Genomic DNA, 20,727 nt, shown 5'->3' with positions numbered 1-20,727 from the left:
GCTGCAGAAGCGAAGCGGGGCGCCGTTGGCCGCGGCGCAGAGCAGACGTGTACGTGTGACGGTTCTGTTTGGTTGCAGTTGTAACGCGGAGCGGGGAAGCACGTGAAGTGAGTTTGCTGGGCTCTCCTCCCGCCGCGCAGACAGTCTGAGAGTTATTACTGGCTGCTGAATCTAAGAGATGTTTTATCATGTTATTAGCTCTTTATTTTCCCTCTGTTACGCTGGCACTTCCTTTCATTTTCATATCCATTTCCATACTTGTGAAAGCACAGCTCAAATAAAGCCGTGTTTTAATTTGGTTTTGTCAGATTCATAACGCCACTTTAAAAGAACATGACATGCAAATGTGCTCAGCGGTGTTTTATTGCAAAATAATTTTCAAAGAAGTTGCTGAGGGAATGAAAGTGTGCAAAACCGGGAGGGGGGGGGCTTGTATTATTTAGTGGCCTCTGCTGTGGGACCTAATTACAGTTATGCATTTCTTACTGTATCACAGAGACATAAAACTTTTTTTATTGCAATTACTCACTTCGCTTCTCGCCACTGTCACACTTCCCGTCGCACTTATTGAGCTGGGCGCTGGGCGTGAAAGGCCTGCGCTGCCGGGACTCAAACGTGTTGGCGCCCAATCTCGAAGACATCGTCCCAAACCCCCAAAATGACAAAAAAAAGCAGCGCGAGGAGGAAACAAACAGCCGATTGGTCGACCCACCGACCTCGCTCATGCTTCAGCCTCACAGGAAGCAGAAAGGCAGAAAAGAAGGTGATGCGTCTGTTTTACATCTTAATGAGGCCGAATCTTTCCGAGCAACTGCGCCGTTCATGTATCAACAGTGCGCGAGAGCCGGGGAGCGAAAATCTTTCAGAACTTCAGTACTGAAAAGAAAAAAGATTAAATTGATACCCACGTGTTTGTTTATTGGACAGAATGACACTAACAGGGTCACTGTCCTGCCTGCTGCACGTTTCCCATAAAACAGCTGAAACTGCCTCACATGCTGCTCAGTCCAGCTCACATTCATCATGTACAAGGACCTGCATTCACACACGCACACCAGAAAACTTTCAGTTGTCCAATCTGAGCATCCTGACTGATGAATACTGTGTGTGCGTGAGACAGTGATCATGTGACGTCCTGCCTGACAGCTGCTCACGTGCACAGAGCTCACAGGATCAAGACCACGTGTTGTTTTTATAGATGGAGGCTCAAAATGAATGTGTGGAGCTCTTTGCACGGTTCTTATCCAGGACAGATCCTCAGATCCTACTGGGTCAAAGGTCAGACTGAACCATGACCTTTGACCCAGTAACACAAATGTTCCATCAAAGCAGATCTGGATGAGTTTTTAATAAAGAACAGATGTTTCCATGGAGACCGTGTGGTGATGCGCTTTCAGGGACATTTTTAATAATTGTTCTAAATTTATTCTGAAGGTGTGAACAATGTACTAAAATCATTGAGGGAAAATGAATCCTGCACAAAGTAACATCCACCTGATCCAGTGCATAGACGGACCTTTCAGCCCCACCCTGCTCCTTCAGTTCATCCAGCTTCAGCTTCCAGACTGATATAAAATGGACAACAACAGAATATAAACACTACAAATTATTATCATATTCTTTGTTCTTATAACTCTGTAAGTGTACGTCCACACGTCCATCTTTGTGTGGCCTCAGCGACCAGCTGACCGCCGTGCGGACGTCACTGTTAGTTACACACCATGATGTTTGTCCATGTGCGTGTGTGTGTGTGAGTGTGTATTCATATCTTTGTGGGGACCACAAATTGGAAGTTTATAATAATTGTGGGGACCAGCAGCCCTTATGGGGACACAATCCGGGTCCCCATAAGTTTGAAGACATTTTTGAGACTCAAAACGTGGTTTTATTGTCAGGGTTACAGCTGGGGTTACAGCTGGGGTTAGGGTTGGGGTTACGGCTGGGGTTACAGCTGGGGTTAGGGTTGGGGTTACAGCTGGGGTTACGGCTGGGGTTACAGCTGGGGTTAGGGTTGGGGTTACAGCTGGGGTTACAGCTGGGGTTACAGCTGGGGTTAGGGTTGGGGTTACAGCTGGGGTTACAGCTGGGGTTACAGCTGGGGTTAGGGTTGGGGTTACAGCTGGGGTTACGGCTGGGGTTACAGCTGGGGTTAGGGTTGGGGTTACAGCTGGGGTCAGGCATTCATTTCTGATGGTTGGGATAGGGGGCCAGGGAAAGCATTATGTCCCCACAAACATATGAAACCACATTGTGTGTGTGTGTGTGCGGGTCCGTGGTGCTAACCTGCCTCTTGTTCTCTCATTGGCCGTAGTGCATCTGTGGGTAGGAGAGGAGGACCAGCCCATGACCCATGACCCCACGCTGACCCTCGACCCCAACCATCTTAACAGCGACCTTAACAACCACCCTAACAACCATAATGTAGGCGACGCCCACGCTGTAAACAAAGAGTAATGGCCGCGCCAGAGCGAGCGGACGCTGGTGAGGATGGAGGCGGTGATGAAGAGGATGAAGGTTAACGAAGGACACACTATATCAGAGACTTTATTTAAGATGAGAAAACACAAACTACCGTCAGAGCGGCGCCACGTGGATCTAATGACTCTCACAGCCTCCCGGACACTAAAGCAGTGGACTTCCTGTTTGTCTCTGGCGCTCTGAGCGCCCTCCCCACCCCCCGACCCCGTCTTCTCTTCTTCTTCTCCTTCTTTGTTTTCTTTGGATGAAACTACCTGTTAGCACTTCCTGTAAGTGTCCCTGAAACATTCCTCAGCTTAGAGACGCTGTGTCCTTTTTTAAGGTGTAAACTTTAAATCTGCACATTCCCGCCATGCAGAGGACTGGCTGCCCGCAGGCCACGCCTCCCGGCGACGGTGGCACGAAGATGATGCGCGCGTACAGGTTCAGCCCCTCCCTCTGCCTCCGTCTGTTTTTCTGTACCGTACTGTTGTCGCCGCCGCCGCCGCCTCGAGAGAGCGACGGCAAGAGGCAACAGTTTGAGAAGCGGGCGGCGTTTTCAAACGCCGCGTCCTGTGGAGCTGCGGCCGTGTGTAAAATACTGCCACCATCTTTGTTGCACAGTGTTACCGACTACTGAAGACGACGCTTCGATGTATTTACTTTACGAGGAAAAAAAGAAAACTGGAAAAATGCTTATTGTGTATAGCCTTAGAAACACGTCCCCGTTACTGCTTCAAAGCTCCGTAGCTGTGCTCGACCGTAGGCCGTAGGGTTGATTTTCTTTGGATTTTCATATGTACTGTACATGAATAATGCCTTGTCCATTTACCGATGAGAAAAAAAGAGGAAAAAGATGACAATCGTCTCCTGTGCTGCAGACATATTTGCCCCGCCCCCTCCCCGTATATACAGAATCATTATGCATAGAGGGACTCGTCCTTTCTTCTTTCTTTGATTCGTTTCGATCTCCCGAGTATTTTGCACTGTGACAGTATTATAAATCCAACCTATACAGTACAAACTAGCTAACTAAATGAAGGTGTGTGTTTGTGTGTCCCTTGGCATTGTGAAATGTTTCTACGTCATTTTTTGTGAACCCAGAGAAAAGTCTAAAGCGGTATGTACAGTCCAACTATAAGACTTCTTTTTTAGTTTACTGTTTGTGGCTTCTTTTGTATGCTGACCCCTGACCCCTCCCCGACCCTCAGCGTAGGCCTGCTGCTGCTTGAGCCCGGCTGATCGTTCTCTGCAGTATATCCTCCCGTTTTTGTTTCTTTGATTTACGTAGATGGCAGTAATCTTTGAAAACAGAGGATTCGAAATCAAACTAGTGAGACGCGAGGAGGAAATGCTCGAGGCGCTTCGGAAGCGACCTCCGACCTTGCTCTCTGTTTTCCAGCCGTGTAAAGATTCATCTCTGAACCAGCTCCGATGATCATTCCACCCCACGTATGATGTACAAACCTGTCTTGTGAGCTCCACACTTTTCTGTTTGCTGTATCCTCATGGCAGATGCTTCGTTTTGTAACTACTGAACTGTACTTATAATAAAAATAAAATGTATTCCAACTAAAAAAGGATTGTCACAGAGCACCCGCCTGCTTCCTGTTTCACTTTCTTCTTCTTTCCTTTGGGTTTGTCGCTGTGGTGTCACCCCTCCGTCAGCTGATGTTCCACACCTGAGTGAAACGTTCAGCTTTCAGGAAGCTTCTTCGTTATTTTTCAGGGCTGAAAACACTGAACCCAGATCAGTTCTTCACCGCCTGCAGGAGCGCTGAAGCTGTTCTCTGAGCATCGGTGTGACGATTCACGTCTGAAGCAGAGCAACCAGCATGTTTGATCTGGTTCTGATAATTCACTGCAGGATACGTGACAGAGTGCACGCTGGGTAAAGTTCGGAGGCGCCGTGTGGACAGGTGTCTGCTCAAGACAGGTGAGAGCAGAATGCTCTCCTTTTTACCTACGTTTAATACCAAGGCCAGCTTCTAGCTTCAGGGTCAAAATCTTTTTCTAATAAAGTTATTTTATTAACATTAACACAGCATCAGAGGTCACATGTCACAGTTTGGACCGGGTCGCAGCTGACCTCTGCAGGTGGCTTCATTACAAATATCAACATCATACCACAAAAACCAAAGACGCCGCGAGAGCCTCACTGAGAGCGTGCACACAGATTTATGAGGAAACCGTGACTGGCCTCTCACAAAGGAAGTAGTCAGGAAGTGTTACAGGAAATCAGGACGCTAACATGGTGCTGGTTAGTTACCCATGAAGGCGTCCTTTAAGAAAGAAACGTCGGGTCCTCGAGCTGCTAGAGCCGACACGCCTGCCCTTCAGGTTTGTGTTGACCCAGACTTGGGCCTGTCAGAGCAGGTGAAACTCCGCTCAGACCAATCCAGGTGTGTCACCTCTGGAGCTGAGGAGGGGCGGCTGTTCAGACAGTCAAAACTCCAGTTCGCTAAACCTCTAACCAGAGAATGGTAAATGGTAAATGGCCTGCATTTGTATAGCGCTTTTCTAGTCCCTAAGGACCCCAAAGCGCTTCACACTACATTCAGTCATTCACCCATTCACACACTGGCGATGGCAGCTACATTGTAGCCACAGCTGCCCTGGGGCGCACTGACCGGCTGATGGAGTAAAAATCCACAGAAACGCAGTTCGTCCTGCATCCACTCGCACTTCACCTGCTCCATGAAGCTCCAGGAGAACGATCCAGGCGCTCCATCATGTGACCGATCAGATTATTGATCCAAGATGATCAGCTCCGCTCACAGTTCTAACAAATATTCATCATCTCAGAGATGATCCGAAGCAACGCCTCACAGCACTTTTAAAGAGATCAAAGCTCCCACGCCTGTTCCCAATAAAGCCACACACACACACACGTGCGCACACACACAGTGAAAACAAGTAATTTCCTGATAGCTCTCATATCCAGCTGTGAGTGTGTCTGATTAAAGAACACATTAGGCCATCTGTGTGTGAGAGAGCGAGCTTTCCCTCTCATTTAACTGCCTCTCTTCCTTCAGATTTTTTGCATTTTCGCTGCCGTGTGTGTGTGTTGTGTGATGACGCTGTGCAGTTGTGGCAGTGTGTGGTTGGTCACCGGGCAGATGGTGGCCTGCAGATGAACCGTCGTCTCAGCCTGTAATTTCCCTCTGTTTCCACCACATTAATGCCGAGGCTTCACGGTGCCGCGCTGCACTTTCACCACCAGAGGGCGCCACAGACCAGCTGTTGGGACAAGCCGGCCGTTTCTGCACATGCTCTGTGGACTGGCACACTTCGGTGTGGTGCTGTCCTTTCTGGTACCTTTAAAATGAGCTCTCGCTCTGTTGGTGCAAGTTCTCCATCAGGATCTCTGAGTATGAGAAACAGAAGACAAAGAACGCATTCATGTTAAAGGTTTTTTTGTTGTCTTTTTTAATTCATCAGAAATTTGTGAACACTAACATCTGTCCGACGTTTGCTTCTCCTTCCTGTAAATAAGAGTCGTCAAACAGAAAAGCGCTATATAAATGCAATCCATTATTGTTATTATATGGCCTGCAAAGCCGAAGTGGCACACTGGAAGGTCCAAATCCGGCCCACTGGGCAGCTCTGTAGAGCATGCACCTGAGCTGAACGTTTAACCTGAGACGGCCCAGGTCTGGCGGCTGGACACGCTGGAGAGCCAAGGTTAAATCTGAAGCGTTTTATGACTGAACGGAGGAAAACACGGTGGCCACTGCTGTTCATGCTTTGTAGGTGAAGGTGTATTAGTCTATGATCACCTGGTGCTGGTGTGCTGAATAGGTGCTTCCTCCAACTTGATGAAGACAAACAGAGGTGCAGACGTGCAGGTTGTTGAGCGTGCCGCTGCGAGGCTTCCTGTTACCTCCAGAGTTCACGTTAAGATTCTGGCTTTGACTTTGAAGCATGGACGAGCACCGGCCTACAGCTGTGAACCTCTGCCTCCACTCAGCAAGTGCCCGAGGTCATGTGACCCGGGTCTCAGTCTGTTTCCTGTTTGAAGGTTTCAGAGTGACATGCTGATGTGGCGTCTTTACTTTACAATAAAGCTTCTTCCTAATGTGAGCTGGTGCTGTGACACTGAACTGTTTTCACCGCTGTGCAGAAACAGGACCACCGCCAGACTCTGCAGATGCGAGCGGTCAGTAAGACCAGAAAACAGATCAGTATGCACCGCGTTCATACATTTTAAGACTGACCTCTGTGGGGTAAAGATAAGAACACCTGTCAAAGGTAAATACTAGCAGTGCAACGATATTCGTATCAACATTGAACCGTTCGATACAGTGCTTTCGGTTCGGTACGCATATGTATCGAACAATACAAAATTTTTAATTTATTTTATCAACTTTCCTTCTGATGATGCTGTCTGTGTTGAGCGCTCAGTGGATCTGCGCTCGACAGTGCAGCCTAAGCGGAGTAGTCGAACGCAGATTCACTGAGCGCAGGACAAGCTAGCGAGACAGAAGCTAAGCTCGTTGCAACATGGCAAATTGAACCTCCCCCACCCTCATTCAGATCTGGCGTTTGGAACTATTTTGGTTTTCATGTGACGTATGACCCTGAAGGTAAGCGCGTCATGGACTAAAGTAAAACAGTATGTCGGATGTGCCACGCAATGCTCAATTACATGGGTGGGAACTAGTGTGTTAGCGCAGTTAGCTCGTTAACGGAGATTTGCCGTGTTGTGGCGTTAACGTCATTTCAGATTAACGCTGACAGCACTAGTGGGAACACAACGAATATGACTGCACATTTACTCCGACAGCATCCTAGTGCAAAGACAAGTGGAAGCAGACAAAAAAAAGCAAGCATGCTACTAACTTTACCCGAGTCATTTAGACAGCCGTTAGCACAGGATTCTCCTTATGGGGACCTGATATGTTTAATATGCTGCTGAGAATATAGCCCAGAAGAAGCTTATAGTAGAGCTTTTATTTTGAAAGAGACATTTCTCTGTAATAAACTCTCTTTTCCAAAGATGAGGGATTCCTCTATCAGATAGATTTATTATTTTATTACTTTGTTGTTTCAGCAACATTAAATTTAAAAACTGTACTTTTGAGTTAAAATATATATTTATAATTTTAATAAATGACAAATTAAAAAAGCATGAACATTTTTTTTGTATCGAAAAAATATCGAACCTGACACCAAAGTATCGAATCGAACCGTGAATTTTGTGTATCGTTGCACCCCTAGTAAATACCTCAGAGAGCAGAAGCTGAACAGCCTCCGAGGCTTAAAGGAAACATGTGAACTGCTCATGTGATTGTTGGGTATTATTGTAGGGTCTACCTGCAGCACTGTGAGGTGACTGTTGTTGTGATTTGGTGCTGTATAAGTAAAATTGAATTGAATAACAGAACGTTCAAAATTTCTCCTGTAATAAACACATTCGCGCACGTTGAAGCCACACAGCCCGCCAAAGCACGGCGGTTTAGCTGTAGCGCAAAACCTCGTTCCTCAGAGTTCTGCTTACACAAACGTGCATTCTTTTATTTAAATAAATGAATTTTTGCTTAAGAACAAAAGAATGTCAGTGCGGTTCAGCTGATTTCCCTTCTGATGATTTCCTCAGCAGAATTTTGAGATTTCAGGGCTCTGAGAATTTTAATCACAGTTCTGTTTCCAAAAAGTGACCAGCAGACGATCAATGAAGAAAAATAAGGGGATGATTTTAAGCAGGACTTAAATGCTAATGTGACAGTGCATCCTCCTGCTTCCTGCCCAGCATCTGTGTGTGTGTGTGTGTACTGTGGCCTCCCTCCCTCGCTCTCCTCAGCTCTTATGAATCGATGATCATGTGGTGTAAGGGAGATAGATGGCCCCCAGCTCCATCGTGTCTCCTCTAATTGTAAAATATTAGTTACATTAGACTCTGGCCCATGATTAATGGAACTTATTTGGAAGGTGGACTCTCTCTCTCTCTCTCACACACACACACTTTCTTCCTCGCTCTCTTCCTGAAAGAATTGAGTGATTTCACTTAAAGTGGACAAATAGGCTTCCCTCTGCAGGAAAGAGAAGAAGAGGAGGAAGATGAAGCAGAGGAAATGACGGAGGGAGATAAGAGCGAGGGAAGAGCTTAGAGGGGGTAAATAAGAGCTCCACTTGGGGAGGGGTGGGGGGTTTAAGCTTCTGCATGTATAATTCTGTTCGCAGGATCAGACGATGAAGAGCTCATCGTGTTTACAAGCTGATCGCTGTGAAAAAGTATTTTAGTCTGCACTGACGCTACCTGCCCCCAGAATATCCACACAAAGAGCTCGAGATGACTTCACAACCGTGTGCGCGCACACACACACACACACACACTCATGTAGTAAATCCTACATGCAAGGAGACGCCTTGAAATGCAACCTATAAATACCACAGACTGTATGTAAAAGATGGACGAACCTTCATGAGCAGGAACTCTTAAACCTCCAGTCCTTATAATACCCAGCAGGGGGCGACTCTTCTGGACAGATGTCTATGACAAAATGAGCCTCTTGCTCAGGTGAACACTTTCCTGATGAGCTGCTGTTTCAGGTCAGAGTGAAAAAACGAGAAGATGAACAGGAAGCAGGGGAGGCTTTAGGGTGGGGCTGACCTGTGATTGACAGGTCTCGACTGCAGACCAATTCAGCTCCATTTTATTTACACAGCATCAAATCACAACAACAGTGTTTCAAGGGCTTCATATTGTAAGGTCGACCCTACAATAATAGATACAGAGAAAACCCAATAATCATATGACCCCCTGTGAGCAGCACTTTGGTGACAGTGGGAAGGAAAAACTCCCTTTTAACAGGAAGAAACCTCCAGCAGAACCAGGCTCAGGGAGGGGCTGAGAGAAGTGAGAGAAGGAAGACAGGATAAAGACATGCTGTGGAAGAGAGACAGAGGTTAATAACAGATATGATTCAATGCAGAGAGGTCTGTTAACACATAGTGAGTGAAGAAGAAGAAACACCCAGTGCATCATGGGAATCCCCGGCAGCCTACATCTATTGCAGCATAACTAAGGGAGGATTCAGGGTCACCTGGTCCAGCCCTAACTATATGCTTTATTAAAAAGGAAAGTTTGAATCTTGAAAGTAGAGATAGTGTCTGTCTCCTGAATCCAAACTGGAAGCTGGTTCCACAGAAGAGGGGCCTGAAAACTGAAGGCTCTGCCTCCCATTCTACTTTTAAATACTCTAGGAACAACAAGTAGGCCTGCAGAGCGAGAGCAAAGTGCTCTAATAGGGTGATATGGTACTACAAGGTCATTAAGATAAGATGGGGCCTGATTATTTAAGACCTTGTATGTGAGGAGCAGGATTTTGAAGAAATCCTTGTTGTATTTAAAATACGTGGCGGGGATGCAGAGGTGTGACAGTGTCTGGGTCTGATCGGGGGTGAAGCTGGTTGTTTCCTAAGCAGGGGTCTTGTTGTAGTCATTTTCTGACTGTCTCCACTGCCTCGGTTGTAGGTGTGCAAGTGAAGACAGAAACCACGTGAAAGGACGGTTTCATCTGCGTCCAGCGTAAGTTTCTGGATCCTGTTGGTGAAGTCTGAGAAGTTTTTCCCCACCAGGGGAGCAAAGATGAGGTGCTTGGAAATGTTCAGGTGTCTGAGTTTATACTGCTAACCGTGGGTGTGACAGGGACTCTGTGTCAGTGTGGGGATGGTTTTCAGGAGGTGGGTTCGTCCTCTCAGTGCTCTTAATGCTTCAGACGATTTGAAATTGTCTGACCCAAGATGGCAGCTGGGTGGTTAATGGTACAAACAGACCGCCCAAGAAGTCTGAGCTCCAGTTTTGGTGCAGAGTGAATTTCGGGGACTCTAATTAGAAGTTACATAGGAGGTTAAAACTGCATTTAAAGAGAAAAATTATTATTTTTAATTATTATTATTATTATTTTTTCATTACACGTGTAAAATACACGCTTTGCATGTTTCTGCCTTTTCTAACGTTCTCTAACTTTGAGCTGCAGTCGCTCCGTTGAGGTCACTGCTCTTTGTGTCAAAGTGTGAGTGAGAAGCAGGTGGCCGCCATATTATCAATCCTCCATTTTTTTTATTTCCTTTCTTTCTCTTTATTGCTGAGAGACATGGATAACAGCCCCCCCCCCCCCCCCCCCACCCCACACACACACACACACAGAGTGAAAAATGACATAAATCAGTGAGTGAAGTTTGTTTGCTGGACCAATGAAGTGAAAAGTGTCTGTGAGTCAGAGAAGAAACATGCAGTGAACGAGTGAAACAGATAAACCACAGGAGGACATGCAGAGGATTGGTGTGACAGAGGAGGACGCTGGGATAGGAGGAGGTGGAGGCACATGATCTGGCGCCCCCTAAAGGGAGAAGCTGACAGAAGAAGACGTGCGAGCCAAACTGAATGATGTATGAAAGCGAGGGTGAACTCTGTCAGTGAATCAGTGAGAATCACTGGTTGGTTTGTAACGTGGGCGTGGCAGACACTGTCTGGGTAGGAAGCGCTCTCCCCTTGGTCGCTGCTGCAGTCTGTTACCTAAAAGTTGAGATAAGTTTAAGGAGCTGGCATCTGTCACCGATGTGCTGGGTCTCCTTCTGCTGCTGATCACTTCCTGTTTGTTTGGCCTTTAGGCTGAGAAACCACAGAAATGTGCAAACGTCTGTCAGACGGGGTGTGTGAGCTGCTTCACTCTGCTTCAGATGTTTCCATCCAGCAGAACTGCGTTAAACACAGAGGTCTGGGTTAAACGTGTCCATGCACAACACCAACTGTTTAAGTACCCAGGCCAGCGAAATGCGACGCCAGCGAGTCCTTCATGAGCGTCCATATGGGATGAACTGAGTGTCATCATCGTGCTCAGCAGTCAGGGTCGTGGCACAGATGCCACAGGTGTCCTTCAGTATTAGGCGTTGATAGCAGAACTTCCTGTTTTCACCTATCCAGGAGACTGCGTGCTCTTCTGTGATTCACTCTTTCTGCTGATTTGGTTACTTTCATGTTTCAATCAAAATCAGAAACTCTGCTTGGTGATAAACGTGTCAGTGATGTCATAACCCGGGCACATGACACGATTCGACACCTGTGGAGCGACCAGGCGCTGCTCGTTCACAGATACCTGCAGTTTTGACACACCTGAAGCCATGGCAACAAGAACATGATGGACGCTGTGGTCAAAACTTTGATACAGGTTTCTGTAAGTGAGCCTGTTATCACATGACAGCTTTACTCCAGTCATGTGACAGAGGTGTGTCGGCATGAAGAGCTCATCCAGGTACACGCGTGCGGGAAAGGTGCACGTACATCGGCGAAAATGCCAGTTTGCAGGCGACGAAGGCAAAAGAGGAGTGAGTGAAGCAAACCGTGCTCAGCAGCACAAAAAGAAAATGAGTCGACTGCAGAGAAGCAGCACGGAAATATTAGGAAGGCAAAGAAAGCTATTCTGGGTTCTTATTAACAGGTCCTACTGGTACAGCAATTAATAATCCAGTTCTGTATTTAACAGGGGACCCGGTCCCCGGTGGAGACGTTTTAGCTGGCTTTGATGCTGAAAGAGCTCCTTCTCCTCCGCCCGCTCCCCCCACAGCTCCTCTCCTTAAGTGCCTCCCCTGGTGTTATTTGTGTGTTGGTTTTCTCTAGTTAAGCTAGGAAACAGACCAAATCTTTATTCCCCAAACTTCAGGCCAATTTTCTATCAACAAGCCCGATCTCTGAGGGAAATGTTCTTAATTCATCAGAGGAAGGAGAGAACAATCAATTCCCTTCAGGCTGTTTGAAGTCATGGAAATATATTTATTTTAGGATCGCGGCGGGCTGTGGGAGGTCTGACTGTATACATATTATATATAAGAATAATGATTTACCTGAACGTTGAAGGACTACTTTCATGTAATTCAGAGTTTCACTCGCTAACCTACCTGGTTTCATTTGAGGTTATTTAAGAGAAAAAAACAATGAGGTTCTCTTACATGTACATTGATTAGTTGTAATTACATCTCCCAGCAAATGAATGTGTTAAACTTGAAATGAATCCATTAAAAATACATCGGATCTTTAAATTGTGGACTGCTTCTTACACGGTGCTTTTCTACTCGAGCTGAGCGCTCAAAGCGTTTTACACAACAAGCACAAGCTGACCGAGGACGTCTGACATGCATTCTGGAGCAGACAGGGATCAAACACCAACCCTCCCATGGGTAGACGAGCTGCTCCACCCTCATCGCTGTTCCACCTGGTTATGTTTCATTAGTAACCTTACGAGCTACTTTTAATTTAAAGTTCAAACTGCTCTTTAAAACTAAATATCTGACAGTTGTGCATGAATCTTTTCCTCACGATGTCTCTCTCCTCACGTCCCTCTCATCGTCTTCCTCATTTATTCCCGATATTGTTGGAATTCCTAATTATCAGCAGATTAAACCTGTGACCCTCCCGTCTCCAGACAGCTGACGACGAGCCAACGAACCCACAACAGCAGCTGGTTATAAGCTAACATTATGCGTCCCGAAAAGTTTAATTACATTCTCACATCGCATCAGAGTTTATTCTCTGACAGTCTGCTCCGTTATTAACAGCAGCTAACTGCAGAAAAGTTCAACAGCTCACCTCAGCACGGCTGTGAGCTTCTCCTCGACTCGTATCGGACTCTGACTGGACACCAGCTGAGCCCCACAGCCTCCACTCACACAGAAACCTGTGGACATTATCAGGAAGCTGTAGTTTCGCTGGTTCAGTGTCTGTGGCCCTCGGTGTAAATTGAGTTTGGCATCCCTACCCTACAGTACCAGACAGAACCACAACCATCAGACTGTGGGCTTTGGTGATGGTGGGAAAGAAGAACACCGATCAGTGCATCATGGGAAGTCTCCCAGCAGCATCACTAAGAGATGTTTCCCTGATCCAGCTCTGACCTTTGGCCTGAAAACTTCTCGTGTGACAAGCTGCTGGACGCGATGGTGCCCACCGTCCTCATAACGTGGAACGTACTCCTGTGGTGGTGGAAGAATCTCAGCTCAGTAATGCTGAAACATCACACTGACCTGTGTGGTGTTTAGGGATGGGTACCGGTGTCCGGTGCCATGATGGCACCGGTTCTGACATAAACGGTAGTAACCAGACCGAAAAGCGGCGCACATTTCGGTGCTTTATTTCGGTGCTTTTTTTCCCTGAGCTGTGATACACTTTAGATTCTAGCCAATCATTTTACGTTTCCGAGGATAGTAGGCGGGGCCAGGTACGTACGTTCTGTTAGAGCAGAGCTACAGATTAAAAATGTCCAAGGCGAAGCGGTCAAAAGTCTGGCTGTACTTCACAGCAAAATATGCAAACTCAGCAGCAACAAGTGCTTTAAGCTGATACTGTGATACTGTCAAAGGAGGTAACACCTCAAATCCGATGAAACACCTGGCGACACATAGCGTTTTTTTTAAAAGCCCAGAAATGCGCCGTATTTGATAGCTTGCTGCGAGACCTCACACCGAGCACATCTACTGCGGGTGGGTTGCCTGTTATGCAACATCCCCCAAAAACACGAAGAGGAGAGTCCTGGCCCCTAGCCCTGCCAGTGTAGCAGAAATGATGAGGATGATGATGCAGCAGCAGCCGTTCTTCTCTGCGTGAGTAGCTAATTTACGTTGAGTAGGCTAACCACGTTATTACATTAATGCATGTAAGGTGAACTAGCAAACATCATCATAGCTACATGCGGCTGTCCTCTTGTTTGATGGCAGATACTCCCTTCACCCTGGCTAAAAAGGCTAAAATGACCAAAGAAAAAGTGGAAAACAGTTAAACATGAGAGGTTTAGGACAAAGTTTGTGTTTTTTCCATTGTTTAAGCACTGCTTCCAGCCAAGAGTGATACCATTTATGCCCCATAGCTGCAGAAAAGGCTAACATTGTTATCTTTTTACAAAAAAACAGCTGAACATGAGAGGTTTTTGGACCAATTTTGTGTTCTCCATTCTTTAAGCACCGGTTTGAGCACCGTTTGAGCACCGGCACCGTTTCAAAAGTACCGGTTTGGCACCGGTATCGGATAAAACCTAAACGATACCCATCCCTAGTGGTGTTATCCTTGGATCTGGTTAGTTGTTGGCACTTGTAAGTAAAGTGAAAGCGGTGATGTCAGCGGGGAACACCTGTTAAAAGTCCTCAGAGTGGCTGTGTCGCGGTCCCGTGCGTTGCTGCAGTTTGCTGAGTAATGTGTGTGCGTGCAGGTTATTGGACAGATGGTTTAGCACATTTAATTGCTCACACCTTCTGTGAGTCTCTGCCTACAGACCCTCTGTCTGCCTCCTCCTCCGTCCACTCACACGCTTCCTGAAATAGTCCATCCTTCCGTGCAAGTTTTTACTCTACAGAGCCTGCAGCTTCCTGCTGTTAGTGCAGCGTGACAACACGCGTGCGTGTGTATGTGCGCTTCAGGGATTCGTAACTCCAACGTGAAACCCTCCACACGTGGTGACTGCTTAAACATTTTCTCTTCTCCTCTCAGATATATTCCAAACACACACTTCAATAAAAACACCCTTAATGCAGAAACACACAGACACACAGAGGCCACATTCAGACCCAGAACAGCATGCTGGCAGCAGACCAAACGCCGCCGTCCTTAAATGCGTTCTGATGCCAGCGCTGCCATCTGTTGCAGTCTTAAGATAGAGATGAGGAGACGCCGGCCGCACTGCGTTTAGGAGAGTAACAGCTTCAGGCCCCGCCTCTTTCAGTTCACAACAGGAATAGTCACAGATTCATGAAAAGAATCTGTTTACAAAGACGGAGCTCAGACAGGAAACACATCAGTAATCACACCAAGACTGACTGCAACAGCTCACCTGTGTGAGTGTGTCAGTCTGTGTTTGTGAGTCTGTGTATAGATAAAGTATCAGCAGCTGGCTGTGGGTGTGTGAGTGAGTCCATGCATGGCAGGTGAAACAGAGGGTCTGGCTGCAGCCACTGTGGAGCTCCACAGTAACCGGAAACACGTCTAATATGTTGCAATACAGGATGCAACACAAAAACAACGGCCGTTTTTGAAGTATGCAAGTCCGGACTTCTTAAGTACACACGGGAGTCCGGACTAACCAAAGATGCAAGAAGGCAGCGCGATCGTTCTACAATTGGAACAGCGGCGCACTTGATGACATCACAGGTGCACTTTTTGTTGCCATCTTAATTTAACTGTGATTAATATTTACAATGAAAATTACACATGACGCTGTAGATTTTCTCCTCTTCTTTTTTTAATACAAAAAAAAGATCATTTTAAAAAGTATCTTAAGCACTCCGGCAAAATTCAACTTTATATATGATCTGCTCCATAATGTTGAATACACTTCATTTAGTTAACCACAATCACTACATGTATGAAAACACAAGCTTAATCTCTCTGTTAATAAAAATAGCATACACACAAGCCTGAACAATAACAAACAGGTGAGATGTTAGAGACGGACACAATAGACAGCTGGGGTTTGGAAGAGAATTGAATAAATATTTAAAATATAATCGGATCACTCTTGGAGCAGCCTTCAGGATCTCCACGTGCTTTTTAAACATGCTTTTGCTCTCCGTGAAAATGTTTCCTCTTGAATTTAAATATTTTTAATGTTATATTTATTCCAGAGTTAGCCATTTAAATACACTCAACAAAAATATAAACGCAACACCTTTGTTACTGCTCCCATTCCCCATAGGATGGACGTAGAGACCTAAAATTCATTCCAGATACACAATATAACCATCCCTCCCAAACAGTGGTCACAAATCAGTCCAAATGTGTGGTAGTGGGCACATCTGCTATATTGAGATAATCCATCCCACCTCACAGGTGTGCCACATCAGGATGCTGATCTGACATCATGAGTAGTGCACAGGTGTACCTCAGACTGCCCACAACAAAAGGCCACCCTGGAATGTGCAGTTTTTTGCGCTATTGGGGGTCTGGGGACCCAGAACCGGTCAGTATCTGGTGTGACCACCATTTGCCTCATGCAGTGCAACACATCGTCGCATGGAGTCTATCAGATTGTCAATTGTGGCCTGTGGAATGTTGGTCCACTCCACTTCAATGGCTGTGCGAGGTTGTTGGATATTCGTGGGAACTGGTACACGCTGTCGTATACGCCGGTCAAGCACATCCCGAACATGCTCAATGGGTGACATGTCCGGTGAGTATGCTGGCCATGCAAGAACTGGGACATTCTCAGCTGCCATCTGCCCTGAACAATGTGAACCATGATTCATCCGTGAAGCGCACACCTCTCCAACGTGCCAGACGCCATCGAATGTGAGCATTTGCCCACACAAGTCTGTTACGGCGACGAGCTGGAGTCAGGTCAAGACTCCGATGAGGACCACGGGCATGCAGTTGAGCGTCCCTGAGACGGTTTCTGACAGTTTGTGCAGAAATTGTTTGGTTGTGCAAACCAATTGTTCCAGCAGCTGTCTGGGTGGCTGGTCTCAGACGATCTTGGAGGTGAACCTGCTGGATGTGGAGGTCCTGGGCTGGTGTGGTTACACGAGGTCTGCGGTTGTGAGGCCGGCTGGATGTGCTGCCATATTCTCTGAAACGCCTGTGGAGACGGCTTATGGTTGAGAAATGAACATTCAATGCACGGGCGACAGATGTGGTTGACATTCCTGCTGTCAGCATGCCAATTGCAAGCTCCCTCATTGCTTGTGACATCTGTGGCATTTTGCTGTGAGACAAAACTGCACATTCCAGGGTGGCCTTTTGTTGTGGGCAGTCTGAGGTACACCTGTGCACTACTCATGATGTCAGATCAGCATCCTGATGTGGCACACCTGTAAGGTGGGATGGATTATCTCAATAAAGCAGATGTGCCCACTACCACACATTTGGACTGATTTGTGACCACTGTTTGGGAGGGATGGTTATATTGTGTATCTGGAATGAATTTTAGGTCTCTACGTCCATCCCATGGGGAATGGGAGCAGTAACAAAGGTGTTGCGTTTATATTTTTGTTGAGTGTAAGAACAGAACATTTTACATCAGGGGATATGAAATTCAGAATATACTGACTAAGTAAGACTTCAGTATTAAATAAAACAGTCCAGTTATAAAGCTTAACTTTAATCTCAGCCAAACTAATTTACTCAGGAACAAATAAAACACTGAAAAAAGCCAAACAATAACATTTTTAAATTATCTAAATGACTTATATATCATGTATATGCTGAGTAGTGAAAACCGCGGGAGAGTTGAAAACGATGTGCCTGGAGTTCGCTGTTCTCACCGGCTCTAGTGACCCTCGACCTCCCGGTTAGCTATAGAGCTGGTCGGTAACAGACGTCTCCGAAAATGTTGGAGCACTTCTGCAAATATATGGTAAATGGTAAATGGTAAATGGCCTGTATTTATATAGCGCTTTACGCTTTATGACGTCTTGATAAACCAAGCACATACAGTGGGGCAAAAAAGTATTTAGTCAGCCACCGATTGTGCAAGTTCCCCCACTTAAAATGATGACAGAGGTCAGTAATTTGCACCAGAGGTACACTTCAACTGTGAGAGACAGAATGTGAAAAAAAAATCCATGAATCCACATGGTAGGATTTGTAAAGAATTTATTTGTAAATCAGGGTGGAAAAGGGGCAGGGATAGCTCAGTAGGTAAAGTGGTCGCCCCATGATCGGAAGGTCGGCGGTTCGAATCCACTTAACGGCTACCCTGAGGTACCCCTGAGCAAGGTACCGTCCCTACACACTGCTCCCCGGGCGCCTGCTTAGTGGGCTGCCCACTGCTTCACTGAGTGAATGGGTCAAATGCAGAGAAAAACAAGTAATTTCCCCATGGGGATCAATAAAGTATCCATTATTATTATTATTAAATAAGTATTTGGTCACCTCAAACAAGGAAAATCTCTGGCTCTCACAGACCTGTAACGTCTTCTGTAAGAAGCTTTTCTGTCCCCCACTCGTTACCTGTATGAATGGAACCTGTTTGAACTCATCATCTGTATAAAAGACACCTGTCCACAGCCTCAAACAGTCAGACTCCAAACTCCGCCATGGCCAAGACCAAAGAGCTTTCGAAGGACACCAGGAAAAGTATTGTAGACCTGCACCAGACTGGGAAGAGTGAATCTACAATAGGCAAGCAGCTTGGTGTGAACAAATCAACTGTGGGAGCAATCATCAGAAAATGGAAGACATACAAGACCACTGATAATCTCCCTCGATCTGGGGCTCCACGCAAGATCTCATCCCGTGGGGTCAAAATGATCATGAGAACGGTGAGCAAAGATCCCAGAACCACACGGGGGGACCTGGTGAATGACCTGCAGAGAGCTGGGACCAAAGTAACAAAGGTCACCATCAGTAACACACTACAACGGCAGGGAATCAAATCCCGCAGTGCCAGACGTGTTCCACTGCTGAAGCCAGTGCATGTCCAGGCCCGTCTGAAGTTTGCCAGAGAGCACATGGATGATACAGCAGAGGATTGGGAGAATGTCATGTGGTCAGATGAAACCAAAGTAGAACTTTTTGGTATAAACTCAACTCGTCGTGTTTGGAGGAAGAAGAATACTGAGTTGCATCCCAAGAACACCATACCTACTGTGAAGCATGGGGGTGGAAACATCATGCTATGGATCTGTTGTTCTGCCAAGGGGACAGGACGACTGATCCGTGTTAAGGACAGAATGAATGGGGCCATGTATCGTGAGATTTTGAGCCAAAACCTTCCATCAGTGAGAACTTTGAAGGTGAAACGAGGCTGGGTCTTCCAACATGACAATGATCCAAAACACACCGCCCGGGCAACAAAGGAGTGGCTCCGTAAGAAGCATTTGAAAGTCCTGGAGTGGCCTAGCCAGTCTCCAGACCTCAACCCCATAGAAAATCTGTGGCGGGAGTTGAAAGTCCGTGTTGCTCGGCGACAGCCCCAAAACATCACTGCTCTCGAGAAGATCTGCATGGAGGAATGGGCCAAAATACCAGCTACTGTGTGTGCAAACCTGGTAAAGACCTATAGTAAACGTTTGACCTCTGTTACTTCCTTCTCTCACCCTAACCAATCACAGCAGATGGCCCCGCCCCTCCCTGAGCCTGGTTCTGCCGGAGGTTTCTTCCTGTTAAAAGGGAGTTTTTCCTTCCCACTGTTGCCAAAGTGCTGCTCATAGGGGGTCATATGATTGTTGGGTTTTTCTCTGTATCTATGAAGCTCCTTGAGGCGACACAGACTGACACACACACACGCACACAGACTGACACACACACACGCACACAGACTGACACACACACACGCACACACACAGACTGACACACGCACACACACAGACTGACACACACACGCACACACACAGACTGACACACGCACACGCACACAGACTGACACACGCACACACACACAGACTGACACACACACGCACACACACAGACTGACACACACACACACACACAGACTGACACACACACACACAGACTGACACACGCACACACACACAGACTGACACACGCACACACACAGACTGACACACGCACACACACAGACGCACACACAGAGACTGACACACGCACACGCACACACACAGACTGACACACGCACACGCACACACACAGACTGACACACACACGCACACACACAGACTGACACACACACACACACACAGACTGACACACGCACGCACACACACAGACTGACACACGCACGCACACACACAGACTGACACACACACACACACACACACAGACTGACACACGCACACACACACACACAGACTGACACACGCACGCACACACACAGACTGACACACACACGCACACACACAGACTGACACACACACACACACACAGACTGACACACACACACACACACACACAGACTGACACACGCACACACACAGACTGACACACGCACACACACACACACACACAGACTGACACACACACACACACACACACACACACACACAGACTGACACACACGCACACACACAGACTGACACACGCGCACACACACAGACTGACACACACACGCACACACACAGACTGACACACACGCACACACACAGACTGACACACGCGCACACACACAGACTGACACACGCGCACACACACAGACTGACACACACACACACACACAGACTGACACACGCACACACACACAGACTGACACACAGACTGACACACGCACACACACACACACAGACTGACACACACACACACACAGACTGACACACGCACACACACACACACAGACTGACACACACACACACACACAGACTGACACACGCACACACACACACACAGACTGACAC

At 46.9% G+C, this 20,727-nt stretch overlaps 1 protein-coding gene across 1 annotated transcript in view; it reads left to right on the top strand.

The window, feature by feature from the left end:
• znf536 (zinc finger protein 536) overlaps positions 1-2,454 on the top strand; it is an 86,125-nt gene extending 83,671 nt beyond the window's left edge. Inside the window, exon 5 of the mRNA XM_085351191.1 lies at positions 2,312-2,454. Within this exon, the coding sequence (XP_085207317.1) occupies positions 2,312-2,454 (143 nt within the window). The remainder of the gene's footprint in view (positions 1-2,311) is intronic.
• Positions 2,455-20,727: the final 18,273 nt, after the last annotated feature.

Source organism: Diplotaxodon limnothrissa, linkage group LG1, assembly GCF_057381915.1.
Source record: "Diplotaxodon limnothrissa isolate DT_005_m linkage group LG1, D_limnothrissa_male_GT1.1, whole genome shotgun sequence".
NCBI classification, from domain to species: domain Eukaryota; kingdom Metazoa; phylum Chordata; class Actinopteri; order Cichliformes; family Cichlidae; genus Diplotaxodon; species Diplotaxodon limnothrissa.
This window is presented reverse-complemented; position numbering and strand designations above follow the sequence as displayed.